The sequence below is a fragment of the Lagenorhynchus albirostris genome, chromosome 16 (assembly GCF_949774975.1).
Source record: "Lagenorhynchus albirostris chromosome 16, mLagAlb1.1, whole genome shotgun sequence".
In the NCBI taxonomy this organism is placed as follows: domain Eukaryota; kingdom Metazoa; phylum Chordata; class Mammalia; order Artiodactyla; family Delphinidae; genus Lagenorhynchus; species Lagenorhynchus albirostris.
In genome coordinates this window covers 72,331,504-72,356,220 of record NC_083110.1, presented here as the reverse complement: position 1 = coordinate 72,356,220, position 24,717 = coordinate 72,331,504, and the positions used below count along the sequence as shown (strand labels likewise).

The 24,717-nt window shown below is 46.8% G+C and overlaps 2 protein-coding genes across 7 annotated transcripts in view; one reads left to right on the top strand and one right to left on the bottom strand.

Moving 5' to 3' along the window:
- Positions 1 to 1,523: 1,523 nt before the first annotated feature.
- Positions 1,524 to 23,847, top strand: SFXN4 (sideroflexin 4). 2 transcript variants are annotated; one of them, XM_060125855.1, is made up of 15 exons: positions 1,524 to 1,600; positions 1,633 to 1,696; positions 3,066 to 3,131; positions 5,003 to 5,077; positions 6,189 to 6,215; positions 6,299 to 6,353; positions 6,916 to 6,941; positions 7,860 to 7,913; positions 7,998 to 8,054; positions 8,182 to 8,247; positions 8,913 to 8,991; positions 9,973 to 10,088; positions 17,249 to 17,334; positions 19,076 to 19,193; positions 20,257 to 23,847. In XM_060125855.1, exons 2-15 carry the CDS (start codon positions 1,658 to 1,660, stop codon positions 20,332 to 20,334), a joined length of 942 nt encoding a protein of 313 aa, XP_059981838.1. In that variant the 5' UTR covers positions 1,524 to 1,600; positions 1,633 to 1,657; the 3' UTR covers positions 20,335 to 23,847. The 2 variants fall into 2 exon arrangements, with proteins under 2 accessions (XP_059981838.1, XP_059981839.1); XM_060125856.1 differs by lacking the exon at positions 1,524 to 1,600 and having other exon boundaries at positions 1,605 to 1,696.
- The window catches only part of DENND10 (DENN domain containing 10), a 39,372-nt gene continuing 37,344 nt past the window's right edge, over positions 22,690 to 24,717 (bottom strand). For 4 of the 5 annotated variants that reach the window (XM_060125851.1, XM_060125854.1, XM_060125849.1 and 1 more), the window contains one exon: positions 22,690 to 24,123. In XM_060125851.1, coding sequence (XP_059981834.1) covers positions 23,947 to 24,123 — 177 coding nt within the window. In that variant the 3' untranslated portion in view covers positions 22,690 to 23,946. The remainder of the gene's footprint in view (positions 24,124 to 24,717) is intronic. The other variant, XM_060125850.1, reaches the window with a different exon arrangement.

Below are 24,717 nucleotides of genomic sequence, written 5' to 3'. Positions count from 1 at the left end.
GACCAGAGCTGTGAAGGAGAAGCATGGTAATGGGGAGCCCAGAGTGCTTTATGGGCAAGCTAAGGACTTTGGATTCTATTCTGAGATGGGAAATGTCAGGAATGTTCTTGAGAAGATACATCAACTTGTTCTAAGAGGATCACTCTGGCTCCTTTGTTAAGGCTAGACAGTCCAGAGAGGGAAGCAGGTCAGGTGGGCTGGATCTGTGACATACTTGCAGGGAGAGCCAGCAAGATAATACAGGTGTGCTAAACTGTGGTACAACAGATACATTCCTGGGGCATAGAACACTGGGGAACAGCGAGGAGGGGGCACCTTACCCAGCTATGGGCATCAAGGAAGTCTTCCTGGAGGACAAGATGAAGTCTTGAAGCCTATGGAAAAGTGAGCCAAGTGAGCTGAGCAGAAGTGGGAGCTGAGAGGCCACATGGGCCTCTGATAAGCTGGTTTCATGTTCCCAGAGGGGAAGGCAAAGCAAGGGAGGGCAAAGGCCAGCTGCCTGTAAGTGGCCCAGACTGAGCCAGCACTGTTAGGGCTTTTACATGTTTTATCTCATTGGATCCACAACAAAAACAAAATAGGTACAATTGCTGTCATCATTTTACAGATGAGAAGGTAGATTTGGAGATACTGATTTGACCAGGGTCACACAACCAAGTAGTGGACGGTGCTGGGTCCCCAGCCCAGGACTCCTGAGGAGCCCCCTGGACACCCTAAACATCCACACGTCTTCCACAAACACACACAACCCCCACCCCGCCAGTGCTGGGGGATGGGGTGGAAGGCGGAAAGAAGGCACGTTTTTCTCTGCAGATGGTCCCTACCTGATCTGGTATCCAACAGGAGGAGCTGGATTTGCCCCGGCGCTGGGGAAAAACCCTTGGGCAGAGAGAGAGAGAGTGCACTGAAATCAGGGCCAGCTTCACGGGCTGGCGGCAGGGCCCGACACTTAACTTAGAGGGGCCCCGGGGTTTCGGTTTAATGCTCTGATATCGACTTTTGAAAATTCGCAGTCTTTTTTTAATAAGGGGCGCCACGTTTTCATTTTTCACTGGGCCACGCAAATTATTTAGCGAGTCCTCACTACCCCTGATCCCGTGTACGCTGGACTTTAGGTGCAATTGAAGGGATTTTCGAGGGTGATATCCAAAAGCCTGTGCTGGGGTTGGGGGGCGGGGGGCGGTGGTTGGACGCTGCAGGAGCGCAGGGCGAGGCTGTGGAAAGCGCCACACGCCACCTGATCGGGTCTTCGCGGTAGGTACCGTGATCCGGGGGTTCCATAGGTGACCCCTCTAGGCCTGGAGGCGACCAGGCTACCCGAAAGGGCGGAGCAAGGGTGGGAGGCCTTGACCTGTGGGAGTGGCGGGCTCACGGCAACAGCAGGCGCGCGGGGCCCGGGGCGCCGGAACTTCAGGCGCGTGATGCCGAGGAGCGGCGGGCGCGCGGCCCCGGCAGCGGGGAAAGGGGACGCGCGCGCGCCCGGGGCGGGGCTCGCCGCCCGGCTCCTCCTCCACGCCGGGCCGGCGGCCTTTCCCGGCAGCTCGTAGGTCTCAGGAAGAGGAGCAGCTGGAGGAAGAAGCGCGGGGGCTGGGCGGCTCCTGGAGGAAGAAGCGCGGGGGCTGGGCGGCTCCTAGGGTGCAGCAGCGCCGCACCCCGCATGGAGCCCAACGTGCGCTTCTGGATCACCGAACGCCAAGTACGGCCCGGGCCTGGCGCGTCTGGGGACGGGGAGGGCGTGGGCCGCGCGGCATGGAGTCGCCGCTGGCCGCGGTGACCTTGGGCAGGCCACGTGGTCGCAGCACCCACCTTCCCATTTCAGACCCCGGGAGGGGACGAAGGAAACCCAAGCATGCCGGATGCCGACGGCCATGGCTGTTACCGTGCGTGGCCTCTGCCCCAGGCCTCGCAAGCGAGGGTCGCACAGTATCCCCCTGCAGATCGCACGAACTGAGGAGTCACTCCCCACCACTCAGGGGTCTGCCTTCCGCTGCCTAAGCTGTTGCTGGGCATCAGGTTGGAGAGGAACAGGTCCTCCCAGGAGGCCCCAGCTTCCCCGAGTCTGTAGGCTCAGCCACCGGACAGTGAGACTCGGGGCTGTGGGAAGCCGCCATGGCCGGAAAGTAACCTGGGCCCCATCTCAGAGTGGGGCTGGGCGGCGCTGTCCAGCAGAAATAGGATGGGAGATGCATAGGTAATTCCAAATTTTCTAGTAGCCACATTAAAAAACGTGGCTTTTAAAATTTAAATTTTAATAATATATTGCATTTAGCCCAACAGATATAAATATTAACATTTCAACATGTCGTCGATATAGAAAATTATGAGTGAGGTATTTTACCTCCTTTTCTGTAGGAAGTCTTCGAAATCCCGTGTATGTTTTTACACATACAGCACATCTCAATTTGGCCTGGCCACATGTGGCTAATTGGACAGTACAGTTCTAGAGTGTTCTCTTTCAGCCTTTACCTAAAGTAGAGCCTAGCCTGGTTCTCTTAGGTGGGGATGTTGAGGAAGGACAGGGTACTCAATGTGTCCTGGCAGAGCCAGGCATCAAAGCTGAAACCACTGCAAAATTTGGGGACTTTTAGGAGCAAACCATGCCTGCTTTCTTCATACATGAACTGCCTTTATTGAGCCTTCACTGGGGTGTCTGGTTCTTTATGACTAGAGTTAAGCCTTATAACCACTGCAGGAGGGTGAAGAAACAGATTCTGAGACCTTTCTAGGTAGTGCTTCAAGGTCATATGTGGGGTGTCAACATAGGCCCATTTGACCCCAAAGTCTGGGCTTTTAACCCTCAAGAGCACTTTGATATTGGAGTGGTTAAGAGCACAGGCCATTGGGTCATTTCCTGGTTGGGTTTCCTTGAATCGATTCGTGAGTCCTTGGAAGCCTCAGTTGCCTCACCTGTAAGATGGGGTTGTTGTGAGGATTCCAGGAGATGCTGCAAGAGGAAGGCCCTATTAGGTTCTCAAAAATAATGTCGACTGCTCTTATTACCATTTACCATGTATCTTGGTTTCTCTGCTGCCATTAATCTCTCTGGTGCTCTTGCCCCTCTTAAGTCTTTTATTCAAAGATTTCTTCAGTGGACAGAATTATTGGATCCTACAAATTTGGTCGTTTCAATTGTAAGTATTTTCTTGTTTTCAGAGATAGTGAATTTCACATTTTATTCTGAAACGTGAAGACGGTGTGTCCCTTTTGAAAGCAGCTGAGATAACAGAATCCATATATATTATCATGTTTTTATTCCTTGCGAATGAGCTTGTTGGATTGGAAGGGTGGTACATAAAAGCAGACGTCTATTCAACAGGTAGTAACAAAGGGGCTCCAGACAAACCTCCCTGGTAATGGAGGACAGACCGGCAAAGCTAGTTTTAGACCTTGACCTAGGGTTCTAAGGGCAAAAGGTATAGCGAGGAATTGGGGGAGGTTGTTTAGAGAAGGCAGGGAGGGAGGGAGGGCGGGCCAGGGAGGAAATGTCAGGAAGAGCGGACTGTAAGCAAAATGGGGGAGGGGGGGCCAGGTGGGCCAGGTCACCCAGTTACTAGGGTTTTGTTTTCCTTTTTTTCTGCTGCGCTGCACAGCATGTGGGGTCTTAGTTCCCTGACCAGGGATCGAACCCGTGTCCCCTGCAGTGGAAGCGTGGAGTCTTAGCCACTGGACTGTCACGGAAGTCCTACTGGGGCTTTTATTTTAATTCAGGTGAACCAGGCACTTCTTGAAGGTCCTTGTGTGTCATTCAGACAAGGGGGGTTTGTACCTAGCCAGGTGGTGAGTAACCAGAAGGGACCAGACTGAGAGCAGTTCCGGGGATGGATGGCTCAGCTGTCCAAGTAAAAGATGAGAGTTTGAACCAGCTGTGGCTGAGGGATGAGGAGGAGGAGAGACCCTGTCACCAGCAATGACCCTCGGGGCCAGATCCACAGGGATGCTCCTGTCCTTGTGCTCAAATGTTCCATATAGTCTTGTTTACAATAGAGAAAAACAAGAAACAAGTTGAATGCCCATGGGTAGGGAAATAGAGAAATATAATGTAGTATATTCATGCAGTGGAATACTGATTAGCTGTTAAAAATGATGATCTGGTGATCGACCTATGATATGAAGTGGAAACATATGATATGTGTGATGTTAAATGGAAAAGCATGGTATGCATGATGTTTTGTAAAGAAAGCAAGATGCATATAGTACAGCATTTATGCAAATTACAACATAAAAAACCAAAACTACATATTTGTTTTATGGATACATGTATTCATGTACGTACAAATATAAACAATGGACTGGAAGTTTATACCTTGAATTCATAATAGTGGTCGCCTCTGATAGAATGGAGGGGAAATTGAGACTGGGGGCGATGGATCTTTTTGGGGAAAAAATTAGAAACAAATATAACCGAATGTTCACAGTTGTTAATTCTGGGTGAAGGGATTGTATGTAATCATTTTTTAAATTTCCTTGTTTAATTTTTTTTCTCAGATTAAGTAAAAAAGAAGAGAGAAAATAAGACTGAACTGATTAGATGTGGGTATGAGAGAGAGAGAGAAGGGACTTCCAGGTTTCTGACCTGTGTAGCCAGGAGGATGGTGACAGTCAGAGAGGAACCGGTGGAGGAGATGGGGCAGGTGGCAGCAGCAGTGGGGTAAGCCGCTGGAGCTGTCTAAGACGCAGGGTGGGGGACTTCCCTGGTGGTCCAGTGGTTAAGGAGCTTCCAGTGCAGGGGGCACGGGTTCAGTCCCTGGTTGGGGAACTAAGATCCCACGTGCCGCGAGGTGTGGCCAAAAAATAAATAAATAAAAATTAAAAAAAAAAGCTGGGTGGTCTGAATCTGAATGACACACAGGACTATCTAATGGAAACTCAGGGAGTACAGAGCCTTAGCTCCACGTTGCTTTAAAATTAAAATCAGATGTGAGTGAACTTGTGCTTCTTAAATCTGTGGATAAATCGGAACAGTGTTGAGATCATTGCTTGATTTCCTTATCTCCGATTATAGGAAAAAATAGAAAAATCAAGGCAGCTATTGTTAACACACGAAGATGCATCCGGAAGTGACCTGGAGGACAAAAGGGTACGGCTCTTATTCCCAGGTGTGCCTGGCTCAAGGCTGAGTGGGGTTGCCTTTAGGTGATTTGACTTGCATGGTCTGAAATCAGGTGGGATTTTGCCATTGTAAACACTGCCCAGTTGGGTTAGCTTTTTAAATGTAGGTAGGATTCCTTCTCGTAAACCAGATTAATATTAGTTACTAGTGTTAGGGACTGGTATTAAGAAGAAAAGGCATAGGGTTCCTCCTGTGCAACAGATATTTGCAGTTGCAATATCTGTTGTGAGGATTCTCTGTAGCTGATTCCTGGAGCCCCATGGCAAATTCCAGAATTCAGGCAGGCCTCCAGAGTCAGAACCTACTTCCTGCTGGAGGCAGCGAGGTTATAGTCCTGCCCAAAGACTCAAACCAAGTGTTTGTTATCTACCTTGCAGTGTACGGGGCTTTCCGGAGGCCACAGACATCAGTCCCTCAAGGCAGCCTGCGGAAAGCGCACACTTTTTTTTTTTTTGCGGTACGGGGGCCTCTCACCGTAGTGACCTCTCCCGTTGCGGAGCACAGGCTCCGGACGCGCAGGCTCAGCAGCCATGGCTCACGGGCCCAGCCGCTCCGCGGCATGTGGGATCCTCCCGGACCGGAGCACGAACCCGTGTCCCCTGCATTGGCAGACGGACTGTCAACCACTGCGCCACCAGGGAAGCCCAAGCTCACACATTTAACTTGGTTTTTCTGGGAACTTGTTGGGGCCTCTGAGCTCGCAGCCTGGCTCTGTTAAAAGTGACTTGGCTAATGGCGTGGTCTGCACACAGTTCACTCTGCTCTGAGCCAGGGAGGCTTGCTGCGCTCAGGGACTCGCCCGAGGGACGAGTTAGGTGTTGGCCTCTCCTCGGTTAGAGACTTGGGGCTTTTTAATGCTTTGGTCATTTTCATGTGGATCTTCTCTTTGCTTCCTGTCAGTTCATTCGTTTGATTCATTTGACTCACTTGTTTTGATTTGTTCAGTCCGTGTGGTAGAGAGCAGTTTGCCCTCCAGCCTGTGAGAGGTGGAGCAAACATGGCACCAGAAATGAGACTGTAGAGGAGATTGGCTGCTAAGCCACCATTAAAAGCTATTGCCTGGTTTTTCTCTTTTTAGGTACAAGAAGCTTGGAAGAGAAGTCTCGTAAGTTTCTGCCCCGTCCTAATTTTTAGCCTAAGGTAACAAAACCAAACATCACACTCACCTTTGTGTTCACCCTTCTGAAGTCAACAGTGCATCCTGACAGTAGCAAGCTGATCCCTGGTCCTTTTCGACCTGCAGGTGAGTTGATTCTCATTTTCAGAGTGGTTTGTGACCTTTAGAAAACCTTGCCTCCCTCTGGTCAAGTGTTTGGTTCCCCTGGCAACCAGCCCCCTTCCTTAGGTGCTTTCCCAGGGTCACTGCATTGACATTATCTCAGGTGTGGTTGAAAGGGGCTTGTTATGAAGAATAAGAGACACTCCTTTCACCTTTATCGCCCTCTCACTTAGGAAATTTCAAGGATTTTAGGCTGTGTGCCAGGAGCAGGGATGAAGAGCAAGTATATGTGTCTTATTCTAAGTCCCAGTGTCACAGATGTATTGAATTCATGTGAAAGGGCGAACAAGGACTTGGAATAAGGGACCACTTACCTTCATTGGGCAGGAGCCTGGTCAGATCTAGCTCTGCTGCACTGATTTAAAGTTCTGCCACGTGCACAGCTATTATTTTTATTAGGAACAAAACAGCATGTGTAAAAAATACCCTTTGACGTCCATGCCTTCATTCGGCCTGAGAAGAGGTTTTTGGGTGGGTGGTTTTCCACCCACTCTGCTGTCACTGACCCTCTTGTCTTTTTTGCCAGCTCTCCTGCCTTTCACGGCGCCCATGGTGAGTAAGCTGCCGCTCACCGCTCTGAAGCTGGGCTTAGGAAGATGTCCCCCCATCTCCTAAGCTCAGTGGCTGGTGTCCTCCATCTCTGGACCTCTGTCCCGTGACTGCCTGATAGATGGTTAGGACCCGGCACCTCCGACCCTTGTCCACTCCCCACCCCACTCCCACATCTCCCCCCCGGGCACCAGGGCCTCTTGAGGGTCCACAGTGTCATAGGTAATCCTTTCTCTGAACACCTAGCACGTGCAAAGTGCTGTGGAGCAGACCGATGAGTTAAGATGTGCTCCCTGGCACAAGCCCATGTCACTGGCTGTCACCTTCTCCCCGCAAGCCCTCCCCTTCATTCAGGCCCTCCCCTGGAAACCGGAATCGCCCCCAGCGAGGCCGTCCACCTTGGCTCTCATGAGGTGCTCTCACCAAGTGACAGCACCCCTCTGCCCCTGCAGGTGCTGCTTCTTAGCTGCCCTGCTCAGTTGCCTGGAGATGGGGACCACTGTGAGGCACCCAGGGGCTCCCAGTGCCCGTGGGTGCCCATCCAACATCACCTGTCCACTGCCCACTAGCCCCCTGCATCGCACCTTCCTCTACTTTCCCTGCTCCTGGGGTCTCAGGTCTGCGTCTCCCTGGGCAAGTTCTTTGCTCCATGAGCCCTCCCTCCCCCCAGACACTCACAACTCTGCTTTATTTTCTTTTTTATTTATTTATTTAATTGGAGTATAGTTGATTTACAGTGTTTCAGGGTTACAGCAAAGTGATTCAGTTATACATATATACCTATTCTTTTTCAGATTCTTTTCCATTGTAGGTTATTACAGGACATAGAATCTAGTTTCCTGTGCTACACAGTAGGTCCTTGTTTATCTGTTTATTTTATAATATATATAGTAGTCTGTATCTGCTTTATTTTCTTTACAGGTATTTTTGTCAATGCTGCCAGTAAAAAGTCTAAAGTCCATGATTTTACCTCAGGTAGCAACTCTTTCTATTTCATAATTATTGAATGTTTTGTGCTTGAAACCAGAATGTGACATGTTAGCCTCTGTCTTCCTGCAGGTTTCCTTCTACACGTACAGTACAGTCTTCAACATTGTCAATGGAAATGCAAGTTATGTGAGTATTATGAGGCCCAGAGGGTATGCAATTTCATATTGTTTCTTTTGGCGATTTTGTGTGTTTAATTATCTTTCCTGGGTAAAACTCTGGTATTTGCTAACTATGAACTTTTGTTTTTCCCTAGGATCGTCGCCCCCATGAGAGTATCTTAGTAGGAGCAGGAGTGATTGCTTCATCCACCTTTTTTGGAGTGTGTATTTTAGAAATCTGTCGAATCTCTTTTATTCCTCAGAATCAAAATTTTACGTTCTAACTTAATATAGAAAGTGTGATTAAGACACAAGGAAGAAAATAAAAGTCGTCTGTAATCCTGTCGCCCCAAAATTGTGTGATTATGTTCCAGGTTTCTAGGCATGGGCTCAGTACTGTTATCTTTAAAAACAAATTAATTCAGGGGACTTTCCTGGCGGGCCAGTGGTTAAGACTCTGCGCTTCCACTGCAGGAGCTGTGGGTTCGATTCCTGGTCAGGAAACTAAGATCCCACACGCAGCGCGGCACGGCCAAAAAAAAAAAAATTTATTCATGTTTATAAACATGTTACACAAATTGTGTATTGCTTTAGATGTCAGGATACTAATAGGAGAAAATGTCGATTTCAGAGTCCAGTAAGCCTGGGTTCACATCTTGGCTCAAATTTTTAATGGCTTAGTGACTCTGGACAAGTTCTGTTACCTCTCTTAAGTCTCCAAGAGTTCCTCTGATGATCAGGGAGAACATGTCAGTGTTGCAGGAATTAAAACAAGAAATACACGGAGAGCACTTGGCAGGGGTCTGACCTGTAACAGGAAGTAAGTTGATACTAGCTGCTCTCTGCTGGTCCCGTGCAGTAATGATTTTTCTCTCCTATTTTCTAGTTATTCCCTCGTTTGCTCCAAGTAAGATTTTCACTGAATAGCATTTTGAGCAGAAACGTCATTCCTGTCGTCATTCTCGGTAAGCAGGGAGCCTCCCTCCATCTTCGGGGATACCCAAGTCCCTGGGCCACACTGTAGCTGATGAGGGCCGCTGTTTGCATCTTGCCGGTGCCCCCAGGCCCAAATTAGGTCTTTGGTTTGAGAGGTGACACTTTCTCTGTAGATACTCCTTTAGTTGTCCAAGGGTGAACACAAACCTGGAAGCACAAATTACATTTGAAAGACCCTGTACAAGCCCTGTCCATGTATTATTTCATTTAATCTTGACAACAACTTAGGGGTAGGTAATGTTATTATTCCCATTTACAGATGAGGAGACTGAGTCAAGGGGAGGTTAGGGAAGTTTTCTGGGGTTTCACAGGGAGAAAGTGGTGGTCTAGGGGATTCCAACCCAGTGGTCTGACTCCAAGGGAGTGACAGAGATATTAACCAATTGTTTTAAGTTTGCCAGCCTGCAAGTTCACTAGTTCACGCTCCACATTTGGGTTTGGGAATCATAGCAGCTTGAAGAGTTAGCAGAATTATGTCAGTGGTAAACTTTGGGAAATTATGTTACAGAAACTTGGTCAAACCAGCTTCAGTAGGGATTTCCGCAGTGGTCCAGTGGTTAAGACTGCGCTTCCACTGCAGGGGGCACAGGTTCGATCCCTGATCAGGGAACTAAGATCCCACTTGCCACGTGGCGCGGCTAAAGAAACATAAAAAAACAAAAAAACAGCTTCAGCAAAGCAGGTAGGCGTATTTCAAGGACCCCAGGGTTTCTCCGGGAATCCTGTCGGGGTGTCAGAACCTGGTGCTAGTTTGTGGTCAGGATCCAAGACTGAGAGCCCAGCAATTCTGACCCTACCCCACAGCCCAGAGGAGAGCTTGGTTGGCCCAGTAGCACCCGAGGATCAGGAAGCGCAACCATCAAAGAAACAGGCATGACACTTGAAAAGACGTTGCTTTATTGGACCGACACTTATCTCTCTGTTGTGTGTTTTCTTCTTTACATCCACAGCCCAACTCAGTGGAATGAATGTGGTCGCATCGAGAAGTTTGGAGCCCCTGCGAGGAATTGAGGTCATGGACAAGGAAGGCAGTGTCATAGGCTATTCCAGAAAAGCTGGGACAAAGGTAGGGGGACACACGAGGTGGAGCTGTAAGCCGCTTGCCTTTTGGGCAACAAATTGAATTGCCTGTTTGAGAGCTGGTAACAAATTCATGTCTCCCTTCAACCTTTTGTTATCTGTCTTTTCTTACGATGCTGAGAGAGAGAATTTACATTTTGTACCCTGATGTTTATTTTTTAAATTTAAAAAAATTTTTAATCTGTTCTCTGCAGTAAGATCTTTTTCTTTTTATAAATTTATTTATTTTATTTATTTTTTATTTTTGGCTGTGTTGGGTCTTCGTTGATGCGCGTGGACTTTCTCTAGTTGTGATGAGCGGGGGCTACTCTTCTCTGTGGTGCACAGGCTTCTCATTGCGGTAGCTTCTCTTGTTGTGGAGCACAGGCTCTAGGTGCGTGGGCTTCAGTAGCTGTGGCATGAGGGCTCAGTAGTTGTGGCTTGCGGGCTCTAGAGCGCAGGCTCAGTAGTTGTGGCGTACAGGCTTAGCTGCTCCGCGGCATGTGGGATCTTCCTGGACCAGGGCTCGAACCCGTGTCCCCTGCATTGGCAAGTGGATTCTTAACCACTGTGCAACTAGGGAAGCCCCACCCTGATGTTTAAAAGGTGATGCATTAGTCTGGGTTCTCCAGAGAAACAGAACCAATAGGATATCTGCCTATCTATCTATCACCTATCTATATATATAGTAAGACATTTATTTTAAATAATTGGCTTGTGCAGTTTTTGCACTGGGAATGTGTAGGGCAGGCCTGAAAGCTGGAAAGTCAGGAGCTGATGCTGTAGTCTTGAGGCAGAATTTCTTCTTTGGGAAACCTCAGATTTTGCTCTGAAGGCTTTCCAACTGATTGCATGAGGTCCATCCACCCTGTGGAGGGTAATCAATCTCCTTTACTTAAAGTCAACTGATTGTAGATGTTAATCACATCTACAAAACACCCCCACAGCAACACCTCGGTTGTGTTTGATTAAATACCTGGGAACTACATCCCAGCCAAACTGACCCCTAAGATGGGTCACAGATGGATGTCCACCAAATGTTTGGCCCCTGTCTGAAGGTGAGATCTTGTCCTCCAAGCTCAGCATCTGCCCTCCCAGCCTGCTCTGTACTCGGGGAAGTCAGTGCACATGTCTCTGGGTTTAAGAGAAGCCCTCCGTGTCCACCTCCCAGTGGATTTTCTTAGAGTCTTCATCTTTAAGGACCAGTCTGCTCTCAAGAATGGCCTGAGGAAATCCAATGCTCTGACCTAAAACTCCTCTAAAAGGCCTCCATTTCTAAGACTTCTTATTGTTAAATAGTTTACTCTTTTGCTCAATCCAACACAGTAGCTTCTGTCTGCATTCAGCTCAAAGAACCTGCAGTAGTCTATGGTTTCATTTGGGGTATAGACTTTAAAAAAAAAAATACCTTTTGGGAAGTGAGATCTTTTTTGATCTCAGTGAAGTGACTTTAGCTGAAGAACTGTCACGTGAGGCAGTTGCACACAAAGCAAAGAGAGTAGCTGGGCCTCTCACAGTGTCTGCGTTCAAGGGGGCTCCCTGAGCCAGCTGGACCTCCTTCCGCCCAGAATGCTGGTGGGAGAGGCGGTCAGATAAGATGGCCTCTCAGTTGATCAGTAAGTACATCATTATTTGGCTCATGAAACATGTTACTCTAAATCCTGTCACCGATTTACAGAGCTGAATTGTAAACCACTGGATACGTGCTACAGTATTCCCACCAGCCCGTCTAATAGTAGGTCTGGAAATAGTGGCCGCCTTTCTAAATGAGTTACAACAGGGACATCATAATTGCAAGTAACAGGAGAGAAATTGCTGCCAGAAATAAAATACCTTGTTTTGGAAATGAAGGTTCTATGTTTAAGAATCCACCCTAAAGGGTCCACCAGAGGGCAGACAGCAGAAGCAAGAAGAGCTACAGTTCTGCAGCCTGTGGAAGGAAAACCACATTCACAGAAATATAGACAAAATGAAAAGGCAGAGGACTTGGTACAAGATGAAGGAGCAAGATAAAACCCCAGAAAAACAACTAAATGTAGTGGAGATAGGCAATCTTCCAGAAAACGAATTCAGAATAATGATAGTGAAGATGATCCAGGACCTCGGAAAAAGAATGGAGGCAAAGATGGAGAAGATGCAAGAAATGTTTAACAAAGACCTAGAAGAATTAAAGAACAAATACCTAGAAGAATTAGAGAACAAACAAGCAGAGATGAACAATACAATAACTGAAATGAAAACTACACTAGAAGGAATCAATAGCAGAATAACTGAGGCAGAAGAATGGATAAGTGACCTGGAAGACAGAATGGTGGAATTCACTGCTGCGGAACAGAATAAAGAAAAAAGAATGAAAAGAAATGAAGACAGCCTAAGAGACCTCTGGGACAACATTAAACGCAACAACATTCGCATGATAGGGGTCCCAGAAGGAGAAGAGAGAGAGAAAGGACCCGAGAAAGAGATTTGAAGAGATTATAGTTGAAAACTTCCCTAATATGGGAAAGGAAATAGCCACCCAAGTCCAGGAAGCGCAGAGAGTCCCAGGCAGGAGAAACTCAAGGAGAAACACACTGAGACACATAGTAATCAAATTGACAAAAATTAAAGAAAAATTATTGAAAGCAACAAGGGAAAAACAACAAATAACATACAGAGGAACTCCCATAAGGTTAACAGCTGATTTCTCAGCAGAAACTCTACAAGCCAGAAGGGAGTGGCATGATATACTGAAAGTGATGAAAGGGAAGAACCTACAACCAAGATTACGCTGCCCAGCAAGGACCTCATTCAGACTCGACGGAGAAATCAAAAGCTTTACAGACAAGCAAAAGCTAAGACAATTCAGCACCTCCAAACCAGCTCTACAACAAATGCTAAAGGAAATTCTCTAAGTAGGAAACACAAGAGAAGAAAAGGACCTACAAAAATAAACCCATAACAATTAAGAAAATGGTAATAGGAACATACATATCAATAATTACCTTCAGGGCTTCCCTGGTGGCGCAGTGGTTGAGAGTCTGCCTGCCAATGCAGGGGACACGGGTTCATGCCCCAGTCTGGGAAGATCCCACATGCCACAGAGTGGCTGGGCCCGTGAGCCATGGCCACTGGGCCTGTGTGTCTGGAGCCTGTGCTCCGCAATGGGAGAGGCCACAACAGTGAGAGGCCCGCGTACTGCAAAAAAATGAATAAATAAATAAATAATTACCTTCAATGTGAATGGATTAAGTGCTCCAACCAAAAGACACAGGCTCGCTGAATGAATACCAAAAAAAGAGACCCATATATATGCTGTCTACAAGAGACCCACTTCAGACATAAGGACACATACAGACTGAAAGTGAGGGGATGGAAAAAGATATTCCATGCAAATGGAAATCAGAAGAAAGCTGGAGTAGCAGTGCTCATATAAGATAAAGTAGACTTTAAAATAAAGAATGTTACAAGAGACAGGGAAGGACAGTACATAATGATCAAGGGATCAATCCAAGAAGAAGATATAACAATTATATATGCACCCAACATAGGAGCACCTCAATACGTAAGGCAACTGCTAACAGCTATAAAAGAGGAAATCAAGAGTAACACAATAATAGTGGGGGACTTTAACACCTCACTTACACCAGTGGACAGATCATTCAGACAGAAAATTAATGAGGAAACAGAAGCTTTAAATGATACAATAGACCAGATAGATTTAATTGATATTTATAGGACATTCCATCCAAAAACAGCAGATTACACTTGCTTCTCAAGTGCACACGGAACATTCTCCAGGATAGGTCACATCCTGGATCACAAATCAAGCCACGGTAAATTTAAGAAAATTGAAATCATGTCAAGCATCTTTTCCGGCCACAATGCTATGAGATTAGAAATCAGTTACAGGCTACAAACAACAAATGCTGGAGAGGGTGTGGAGAAAAGGGAACCCTCTTGCACTGTTGGTGGGAATGTAAATTGATACAGCCACTATGGAGAACAGTATGGAGGTTCCTTAAAAAACTACAAATAGAATTACCACATGATCCAGCAATCCCACTACTGGGCATATACCCAGAGAATACCATAATTGAAAAAGACACATGCACCCCAGTGTTCATTGCAGCACTATTTACAATAGCCAGGACATGGAAGCAACCTAAATGCCCATCAAGAGATGAATGGATGAAGAAGATGTGGCACATGTATACAATGGAATATTACTCAGCCATAAAAAGGAACGAAATTGGGTCATTTGTAGAGACGTGGATGGACTTGGAGACTGTCACACAGAGTAAGTCAGAAAGAGAAAAACAAATATTGTATGTTAACGCATATATGTGGGATCTAGAAAAATGGTACAGGTGGACCAGTTTGCAGGGCAGAAATAGAGACACAGATGTAGAGCACAAACGTATGGACACCAAGGGGGGAAAGTGGTGGTGGTGGGTAGTGGTGGGATGAATTGGGAGATTGGGATTGACATGTATACACTAATATGTATAAAATAGATAACTAATAAGAACCTGCTGTATAAAAAATAAATAAAATAAAATTCAAAACAAAAAAAGAATCACCCTAAAGAGACATCTTTAAATAGCTTGAGGAGAAATTTACATAGTATAAAATTCATTGTAAGAGTACAGTTTCATGAATTTTAGTAAATTCAAACAGTTGTGCAACCATCACCACAGTCCAATTTTAGAAGATTTTCATCACCCTAAAAATTTTTCATGTGCCCATGTACCATCACTCCCCCTCCCAGCCCCAACCCCAGGAAAACACTGATCTGCTTTAAAATTTATTTATTTGTTTCTGGCTGCGTTGGGTCTTCGTTGCTGCACGCGGGCTTTCTCTAGTTGCGGCGCGTGGGGGCTGCTCTCCGTTGCGGTGCACGGGCTTCTCATTGCGGCGGCTTCTCTTGTTGCAGAGCACGGGCTCTAGGCACGCGGGCTTCAGTAGTTGTGGCTCACGGGCTCTCAAGTGCAGGCTCAGTAGTTGTGGCGCACGGGCTTAGTTGCTCCATGGCATGTGGGATCTTTCCAGACCAGGGCTCGAACCTGTGTCCCCTGCATTGGCAGGCGGATTCTTAACCACTGTGCCACCAGGGAAGTCCACTGATCTGCTTTATATCATCATAGTTTTACCTTTTCTAGAAGTTTCATACAAGTGAATCATACAGTATTTTTGTGTAGGGGTTCTTTGACTTTTGAGGTCCGTCCAACTTTTAAGGCATCAGTAGTGTGTGGCTTTTTATTGCTGAGCAGTGTTCCATTGTATGGCTGTACCACGTTTTGCTTGTCCACTCCCCAGGCAATAGATACTGGGATTGTGTCCAGTTTTTGGCTATTACATGTGATGCTGCTCTGACCATTTATGTACGACTCTTCGTGTGGATATATGTTTGCATTTCTCTTCAACTCAAATTTAAGTGCAGGGCATGGGTATCGTTGTGAACTGTTCACAGAGCTGGAGAGAAGAGTGACAGCAAATGTTTAATCTACAAGTTGTTCCTCAGCACCTCCTCCCTGCTGGGCGCTGTGCTGGGCTCTGGAGACCCACACCCTTACCAGTCAGCATCCCTCTTCTCCAGGGGCTGGGGGCGGGGAGGCAGCCTCGGGCCCTGCTAGCTACCCACTTATCTAGCCCAGTTCATCGAGAGAAACTTCCTTTTTTGCATGAAGGCCAATTTAGGGTAAAAGAAAGGTTTGATGGTCTGCTCTTTTTTAAGTGTTTATCTTTCTCTTAAGAATAAAGTGTCTGCGACCGTGCGTAAGCATTCTTTTATCACTTCCCTGTCACCGAAAGGTTTATTTTCTTTGGCTAAAATTTCAGAAACTGCGTAACCAGCAATATCTGATTGTAATAGGGCACCTTTGATCAGATTTCAGGAGCCTAGTCCGTGCTGTTTTCCTTGGCCTGGCCTTGTCAGCTACTCAGTTGCAAGCTGTCACGCGTCTTGCAGTGTCTCCTCATGACCGGTGTCTGGTTTGGAATGTCTTCTCTTCCACACGAGACAAATGGAGCGAGGCTGGCCTCGCCTCACTGACGTTGAAACACAGCATGCTCCGCAGCCACTTTTCTCCTCCTGGAGTCAAACAACTTTATCTTGTATTCCTGAAAGTTTATTTTAAAAGCCACCCTTCTTGGCGCCCTCTGTCCTCGTGGGGGAAGGACATTCCCGCAGAGGATCGGGTGAGCTGAGCGTTAGTGTCCTAAGCAGAGAACAGGCCTGCTGGGTACAGCAGAGGAGCCCAGACAGCGGGCTGTAGCCCCAGGGTCACAGGGTCATGGGGTTATGGGAGGACAGAAGTGCACAGAACAGAGTTCAGGGGAGGGAATGGTGGGGAGAGTGCCTGTCCATCTTACGCTGAGCGGTGCTGTGTGTGGAGCTGTGTCTTATCCAGGGCTTGGGTTCTGAAGTTCACATGCAAGTGTCATCTATAGTCAGAAATTTCCCTTGAAAGTCTCTGCCATTGCTCTTGAGTACACATGATTTTGTGCATGTAACCCGTACAGTCAATCATATGTTTAAATGTTCAATATAGAGAGTAACGTATATTCTAGAAAAGATGACAACATGGTAGGAAATATACATACGTGTTTACGCAAAATAAAATTTTATAGCACGTTGTTAATTACACAAGCAAAAGATGGGTGCATACAGGAAGACATATTCATGTTACATGTGGGTGTGATGCCACACCAGTGCACTCGGAGCCGGCCTTCCTCCACTGGAAGGGGTGGGAATAACTTGGGGGGTCTGTTCAGGAGAGGAAGGCCAGTGGCAGAGTCCTGGACTGGAAGGAAAACATGGAGCGGTCCTCAGTGGCAAGTCCAGTCCAGCATTTCCATCAAACGGACTGCCATCTGGTTCTAAGTAAGGATTTGTCCGTAAGCTGCCTTTGCTTGTGCTTGGTATTTTATTTGGGGTGGTTTGGGGGAGTGATGGAGACCACTGTGGAGTCAGGGAGGTAAATCCCGTCTCTGGTTCCTCTGGCACCAACCCCAGGCATCCTCTGTACGTGTGCACGTCAGGCGCTGCCTTCACCTTTTGCACGTGCATTGTTTTTCTAAGAGAGAAGGGAGAGCCGCTGTTTGCCGGCCTCTGTCGTGAGTTGCAAGATGCCTGGTAACTGTCTCACTCCACGTGCTAAGCTGCTTTCTTTTCATTTCCACTAGGCCGTTAAAGACACAGCAACATCCAGAGTTGTGCTGTTTGGGACCTCAGCTTTTATCCCTGAAGTCTTCTCATACTTTTTTAAAAGGTAAGAGGTACGCTCATCTCCCCGGGTAGGAATAAACATTTTAACAATCAAAATTGTATAAAACTCGTCAAGTACTGAACCTGGTTGGAGAGGTGGGAATAAGTTGCTTCAGGAATCTTCCTTCTAAACACGCTTCATCACAGTTAAGATAGTAGGATTGATTGAGGGCAGATGTGCAAATCCCGATGTGCACATTCCAGCAAACCTGGAATCTCGCCCAGGCCCTGTCCTCAGTTACATCTGCTCCTGGGCATGTCCCGGCACCTGCTGAGGCTCAATTCCTCGCTTCTAGAATGATGAGTGTGGATGATTTGCGGGTTCTCCCAGCTCTGATATGCTATGAATATTGCTCAAGCCTCTTTTTCCCCCTTCATTCCAAGCATGTGTTAAATTAGCTTAAGTGGCCCAGAATCAGTAGACTGCCATCCCTTTTGAGAAGCGAGACATGGCCTATTAGGAGGAGAGCCTGGGATCAGCCAGTATGAGAGGCCCCACTTGCAGTGAGTAGCTTAGGGCAGAAGGGAGCTGCGTTGGTTTAGATATTGGGTACGGTCAGGGTACGTTGCCTGTGGCAGCCGATCAGAAGCTCTGGTGTAGGATGGTCCTCTCTTCTCCTTCGTGGGTGCTGTCTTCCTTCTCTCCCACCACACACTGGCTTCTTCGTGTTGAGGGACGTGACTGTAGCCACCTCCCAGCTCATATCCTCACAATGTCCTGATGAGAGAGAAAAACACAGCAAACCCTGGGGGTTTAGGGGCAGGGAATGTCTTCCACTCAGTTCACAAACTCCCAAGGAAGGATTCTGTTGGCCCAAGAGGGGTCACCTGTCTGGTGCTGAACCAGTCTGCTCTGTCCAGGTGGTGAGCTTGGAAGTCCCTGCTAGGACCACACAAGGAGCACATTTCAGGAAGTAGCAGTGTCCTGGGCAGAGGCAACTGTTACTTCCCGTGGTTGATCCAGCTAGGTGGGTGTGGGGACTTCTGTTGGGTTGGGGTCTTCCTGAACCTCTCTGGCTGGCCTCAGAGTGGGGGCTTCTGGAAAAGCTGGGGTCCTGCGGTTCGTCCCCTGAGGCCTGCACAGTGGCACCCGCTGTCTGGTGAGGAGAGATGGTCCTCATGCCTGGAAGGACCTCATGTCATCCCACAGCTGTGATGGTGTCCAAGCTGGAGTGACCACCTTGGCTCTTCCGACTCAACCCTTCATTTTGCATATGAAAAAACTCAAGGCTCAGAAGGGGAAAGTGACTTGCCCAAGAGCACACAGTCTGTCAGTGGCCGAGCCCCAGCCGGACCCCAGGACCCCAGGTCTCTGACTCCCAGGCTGGGCTTCTTGCACCTTCTTCCCACACTCTCAGAGGTCATGGTCAGAATGTCACATCCGTGTCAGTGTAGCCCAGGGGAGAGCACAGGCTCTAGAATCTGACCTCTCACTTTTAAGAATTTGGAGATTTTTGACAAGGGACTTACACGGTCTGTGGCTGCAGCCTCTTGTTCGTGTGAAGGGTATGATGATAACACAAACCTCACAGGGTCATGGGAGGATCTAATGAGCAAATGCGTGTGAAGTGCTTGACCCGGGCCTGACGTGTAGTGAGTGCTCTGTGGGTGCAGCTGCTAGTATCGCCAGTTTGTGGGGCAAGTGGGAACCAAGTCTGGGCCTGCAGCTGCTGGCAAGACAATTGGACACCATTCGAGCAGAGGGCCGGCCTCTAAAAAAAGCCCTGGTGCCTTGTCTCTTACAGGACCCAGTTTTTCCTGCAGTATCCGTGGTCACTGTGGACCCTAAAGCTTTCTTGTACTATCCTTGTCATGGGACTCATGGTGCCGGTTTCTTTTAGTGTATTCCCACAGATTGGACGGGTAAGTGTCCCCCTTCAACTTCCTCTAAGAATATATATCTCTTTCTTCCCCTCGTTATCAGAGTGAAATAAATTATTCTCCTAAAAAATCTGCGAAATTTTCAAAAGTATAAAACAAAGTAACATTATTTATGCATAATCCCATCTCCCAGGTCACTTGTACAGTTTTGGATTCTGTGTTTATTAACTGTATATCTGAAGCATGTTTCTGGGACGTTAAAAAAAAACCTTTGAGATATTTTAAATACTTCATAATATACTATAGCGACACCCCACCCAATGGAACTTTCCGCAGTGATGGAAATGTTTTATATCTGTGTTGTCCAGTGTGTGTAGCCGCTTATCACATGCGGCTGTTGAGCGCTTGAAACGTGGCTAGTGTGACTAAAGAACTGAAATTTTAATCTAGTTTAATTTAATCTTACGTGCTCACGTGCAGCTAGTGGCTGCTGTTCTATAGACCGTGATGATCTATGGTGCGTCAGACTGCCTAGACTCAGATTCCCAGCTCTTCCATGACCCTGGTCAATCTGCTTAAACTCTCTGAGGCTGTTTCTATTAAAGACAGATGATGATCATAGTACCTCTGCAGAGCCTTGTTGCTGGTATCAAGGACGTTACTGATGTAGCAGATATCAATTTCTAGCATTTCTTGGCTGTCACCCCCCTGTCCCCAAACCCTGCCAAGCAAGTCTTGGCATTTGCTGGACTTTTAAAATACCTTGTTGGTCCAAGGTGGGCATGACGTAGCCGAATGGTGGTCCTGTCCTGCCTAGGGTGGTTTGCAGAGAGAGCCCAAGGCTAAGAGGGATTCTGCCAGGCCCCTGCCCAGGGCACCTCCTTGGACATTACATGGGCCACAGCATTTGTTTATATTTGAAATTTTCCATAAGAAAGTTTTTAAGAAGTTAGGTTAATGTTTCTTTGTTATAGATTAGACATCATTGAAAAGGTTATATGAAATAGATGCTTTCTGAAATTGTGTTTTTTTTTTTTTTAAACTTGGCTTCTAAGGCAAGAAGACGTCTTAATGTGAATATTAAGAATTTAACTTTGTGTTTTAGATACAGTGCAGTGAGCTTGAAAAGGAAATTCAGTCTGCAACAGAAGAAACAGAACTCTTCTATAACAGAGGGGTGTAGGGGTGAGTTTTAAGTGAATTTGTTTGGTACCTGCGTGAAAACCTTCCTCCAAGGTTTCAGTGTGGACAACCCTGCCAGGAGTGTCCTGGAACCCCCAGAGGTGTCTGCACCAACAGGATGGCTTCCGATCACGCACGCCAAGACTGTTTTGAAGCTGATCGTGCCTAGGGTTAAACAAGCTTGGGTGAAAGGAGAGAAACGGGGGCTGTCCTGTCTAACCCACCACACGGGGTTGCTGAGGGGATGAATGTGTGATGTAAGATTCAGTTTTCTATTCGTCAGCCTGTGAAAGGATACTGTGAACTTACTAGTAAACTTTTCTAAAGTTGAGTATTGGAAAACGAAGGAGAAAGGTCCACCAATGCCCACGTGCCCAAGGCACAGGCATTAAACTGATGGCCCATCTCGAGGTGTACATGTGGGGAGCCAATGAAGGCCTCCAACCCCCAAAGCAATCCTGTGTCCCTTCTCAGCTTACTCCTGTTAGACAGCTGCTTAAAATCTTTGCCAGCTGCTGCCCAGCTGCTTCTCTCTCCTCACTGGCAGGTGACCCTGTCTCCTCCTCCACTGTGAAAGCCAAGGCTATTGGCCTCCTGGCTCCAGACCTGCTGACCTCCCTCCACACACGTCAGCCTCCCCTCCTCCGTGCAAAGTCAGCTGTGCCCTGGGCTTGAGCCCGACCCTTCCTGTTTGCTCAGGGCCTTTGCTCTGCGGCCTCCTCTGCCCCTCTGGCTCCAGCCTCCCCGCTCTGCTCCTTCTCCGTAGCATTTCAACTGCTTGAGTCACCTGCCTCATGCAAAAAGCAAAACCCCCCCTCTGTAGCCGGACTTTTTCAGAGAGTTTTCTACCCTCACTGTTTCCACCCCGCCCTCCACTGCTGAGACTGCCGTCATCCGTGCCCCCCCAGATGCTGGCCATACTGCCACTGCCCCCTGTGCGGGCCTGTCGTGGGGCTTGCTCTCCCCTGCCCAACAGGCCCACGTCCAGTGGCCCCCTGCGCTTCGCCATCTGGATGTCCACTTGAGACCATCTTCCCCTCCCAACCTCAGGGAACGGCACCACCGCGTACCAGTTTCGTCAGACAGGATCACTGGCCCCGGCCTTACTCCCCCATCGCCCCACCCCATTCAGCACTATTGGGCTGAGTCTGTTAAGTCTCTAGAACTCACCCCTCCGCGTCCACTGCCCGGCCCAACAGCATATCCCCTGCTGGTGTCGCTCATCAGTCCATCTCCAGCCCGCTCTTCGAAACCACACCTGCTTAAAAGCCTTAAATGGCTTCCCAGTACATCAGGATCAAGTCCAAATTCCTCGCCATGGCAGGCGGGAGCCTTTACCTTATTCATCTCTTGCCACTCCCTCTCCTCACTCTGGACTGACATCCAGTTCCTCAGGTATGCTGTGGTCTCTCTTCTCTGGCCTTCCCACCAGCTGTTCCCTCTGTTCTGGGCTAACTCCTCCCTGTGCTTCAGGTCTGACTTGGACGTCAATCACTCTTCTCCAGGAAGCCTTCCAGGATTCACAGAACTGAACTAGGTGCCCTTCCAATGTGCTCCCATAGTGCTCGTATCATGCCTAGCACGTGCCACACCACGTGCAATCCCGTTTGCTGAAGCTATGTGCCCATAGACTGTGCACCTTGACAGCAGGAACTCTTGTCTTGGGCATCAAGGAAGCCCCAGGATACGCAGTCCACGGTGTAGAGTAGGTACCCAAACGTAGGCGTACTGCATGGAGGGCTGTTTCCAACACACCCTGCCCCAAGTCATCTAAGAATGCACCTGTGGCTTTCAGTTTTCCCTAGGCCACAATGATGGTTATCTCCAAATTGGGTAAAAGATGTTTCACAACAGCCTAAAAGGACAAAATCAGTAAAAGTGATGTATCATTCAGCTCCATGTAGCCACAGGCTTATACTGAACAAACTTAACAAAATGTGCAACGGCTCCAAGTGGAGGTTCAGCCACTGACAGATAACTGAGTAGTAATGTGAGAGCATCTTTTCAGAGAAGGCACTTGGACCTTACAGTCAGCTCCAGGAAGTGCGGGGTGGAGGAGGGCCGGGCAGAGAGAGAAGGGCTGAGCCAGTGGTGGAAGGAACCAGATTGCCTAACTTTCAAATCGGTCTTTGGATAATTCCCCGGTGGGTTTGCAGCTGACTTTTAAAAAAGGGTTTTTTCTTTTGTTTGTTTGGGGTGGGGAGAATTAGAGAAAGAGGGCACAATTTTTCATATGCCTAAAACTGCCGAGTATCAAAATATTTTATTTCTGTATCATAAATTTGTCATTTTAACAACTTTGATCATTAGCTAATAGAGTAATACAAAAAAAACACGGGCAAAAATGATGTTAGTATTCATTCTCATAAAGTGCAGATTTAATTTTCAATTGTTGGCCTCAGTAAACATCATCTCATTTCAAATCCTCCCCTGCCCCCACCCAAGGAGGGGCTATTTTTAAAATTTTTTCCCTAACAAATGTCTAACACCGGGAATAAATGAACGATCCAATAAAGACAAGCTTTTTTGCAAACATTTTTCTGGGTAAGATTTCTAAGGACAACAGTACTGAGTGAAAAATAACCTTTCATAATGAATATGAACACATATAATAAGAACATAATTTAGACCCCCATGCTTATTTTGCAATTTTTAGGTCTCCAATTATGAAAAAGTTACCTAACTAAACAAAGAACGGTTATCTTCATACGTGGCCAAATTATTTTTACTGATGTTGTTTGAAGACATTCTCTGGTTTTGGCCTTTACAAGAAGTTAATTCTCACACTCTCTCACCAATTACATAAGGCTGCTGTTTCAGCCATAGAGACATTTATATTCCAAATGGGCTTTCTTCTTTTACTCTACTACATAAGGACTGGCATCTTTTTCAAAAGAATATTGCTAGCAACTGGGTTAATTAAAGAGTACTAATGGCTTAAGTTTGCCAAATGCTTACCTCTGCAACAGTATAAATATGGATTATTAAGTTGTCTACTCCAGTATAAAATCTATGCAGAACCCTCATACTATAGGCAAAATGTTCAAAGGCTAAGGAAAAAAAAATTCTTTTACAAGAAAGTGCAACTGCAGGGTCTTTTGAATGATCTTCTAGACGGTTCTGCAGAAAACTTAGTAGTTTGGCTCAAAGTAGAGTTCCTCATGAGGAATTAAAGTTCTTCCTAGAAGAATACAAAGCACAATTTCAGGCAGCTTTCTGAAAATAAACCATTAGTTTGTGGTTACACACTGAGACAAACTGGAACTTATAATAATGAAGGCTTTCGGATTTGCTGTGACTTGCAGGAGAACTTGACAGAGCTGTTCTGCTCTTAACTCCAGGACATCAGGCTGTTTTATAATGTTATATATATAGGTGGTTACAGCACTTTGTAAACATTGAGAGTAGGCGTGAAATTAATCAGATAGGAGGAAATCGGAAGTGTTTTCGTATGTGTTTCAGTGCTTTTTCAGGTCAAATTGCAATGCTTTCAAATAAATCATTAAAAATATAACATTTTCTTTGTTATTTCCAGTATTTTACACAGTTAATGGATAATCATGGTGCTAGGGCTTTAGATCAGTTATCAGTAGTGATACATTCTGTCCCACCATCAGATTTTCAGCATTTGTTCCGCGGCTGCTAGGTGGTAGAGGAAGTTTTCTGTTGCTGGTGGAAATCGTCTTTGCTTTAGTGCCTCATAATTGAGCACTCGCTTTTCTCCATCATCCGAAACTTCTGAAAATGGAGCCAGGTTGGTGAAGATTTCTTTTGTTTTTAGGGAAATATCCTTTAATAGAACAGGAAGATACACAATACGTTAGTATCAAAAAAATCTGAGTTTTCCAGAATTCTTCCTGCTATTCTTTTTTAAGTTTATCAGACTAACTTTATAAATTATAAAAAACAAAACAACAAAAAATACATGTCATGGTTAATTTTGAGCAGCGGTGATGGCGGGATCGGTGGGGGCGGGGTTAACCATTTTTAAAGTGTGTGCAACTCAGTGGCGTTTCAAGTGCGTTCACGGTATTGTGCAACCATCGCCACTGTCCATCCCAGAACTTCTCCATCATCCCAAACCAAAACTCCGTACCCATTAAACAGCAACTCCCCACTGGCCTCTCCCCAGCCCCTGGCGATGACCATTGTGCTTTCTGACTCTATGAATTGGTCTATTCTAGGTACTTCATATGAATGGAATCACGATATTTGTCCTTTTTGACTGGCTTATTTCACTTAACATGTTTTCAAGGTTCATACACGTGGTAGCACATGTCAGAACTTCATTCTAAGGCTGAGTAATATTCCACCACGTGTATGTACTACATTTTTTCCATTCATCCGCTGACGGACATCTGGGTTGTCTTCACCTTTTGGCCAT

Coding starts and splice junctions, on each gene's coding strand:
- SFXN4 (XM_060125855.1), top strand. CDS start 1,658: ATGGAGCCCAACGTGCGCTTCTGGATCACCGAACGCCAA. Junction 8,248..8,912: donor CTTCATCCACCTTTTTTGGA/GTGTGTATTTTA, acceptor CCTATTTTCTAG/TTATTCCCTCGTTTGCTCCA. Junction 10,089..17,248: donor CCAGAAAAGCTGGGACAAAG/GTAGGGGGACAC, acceptor CATTTCCACTAG/GCCGTTAAAGACACAGCAAC.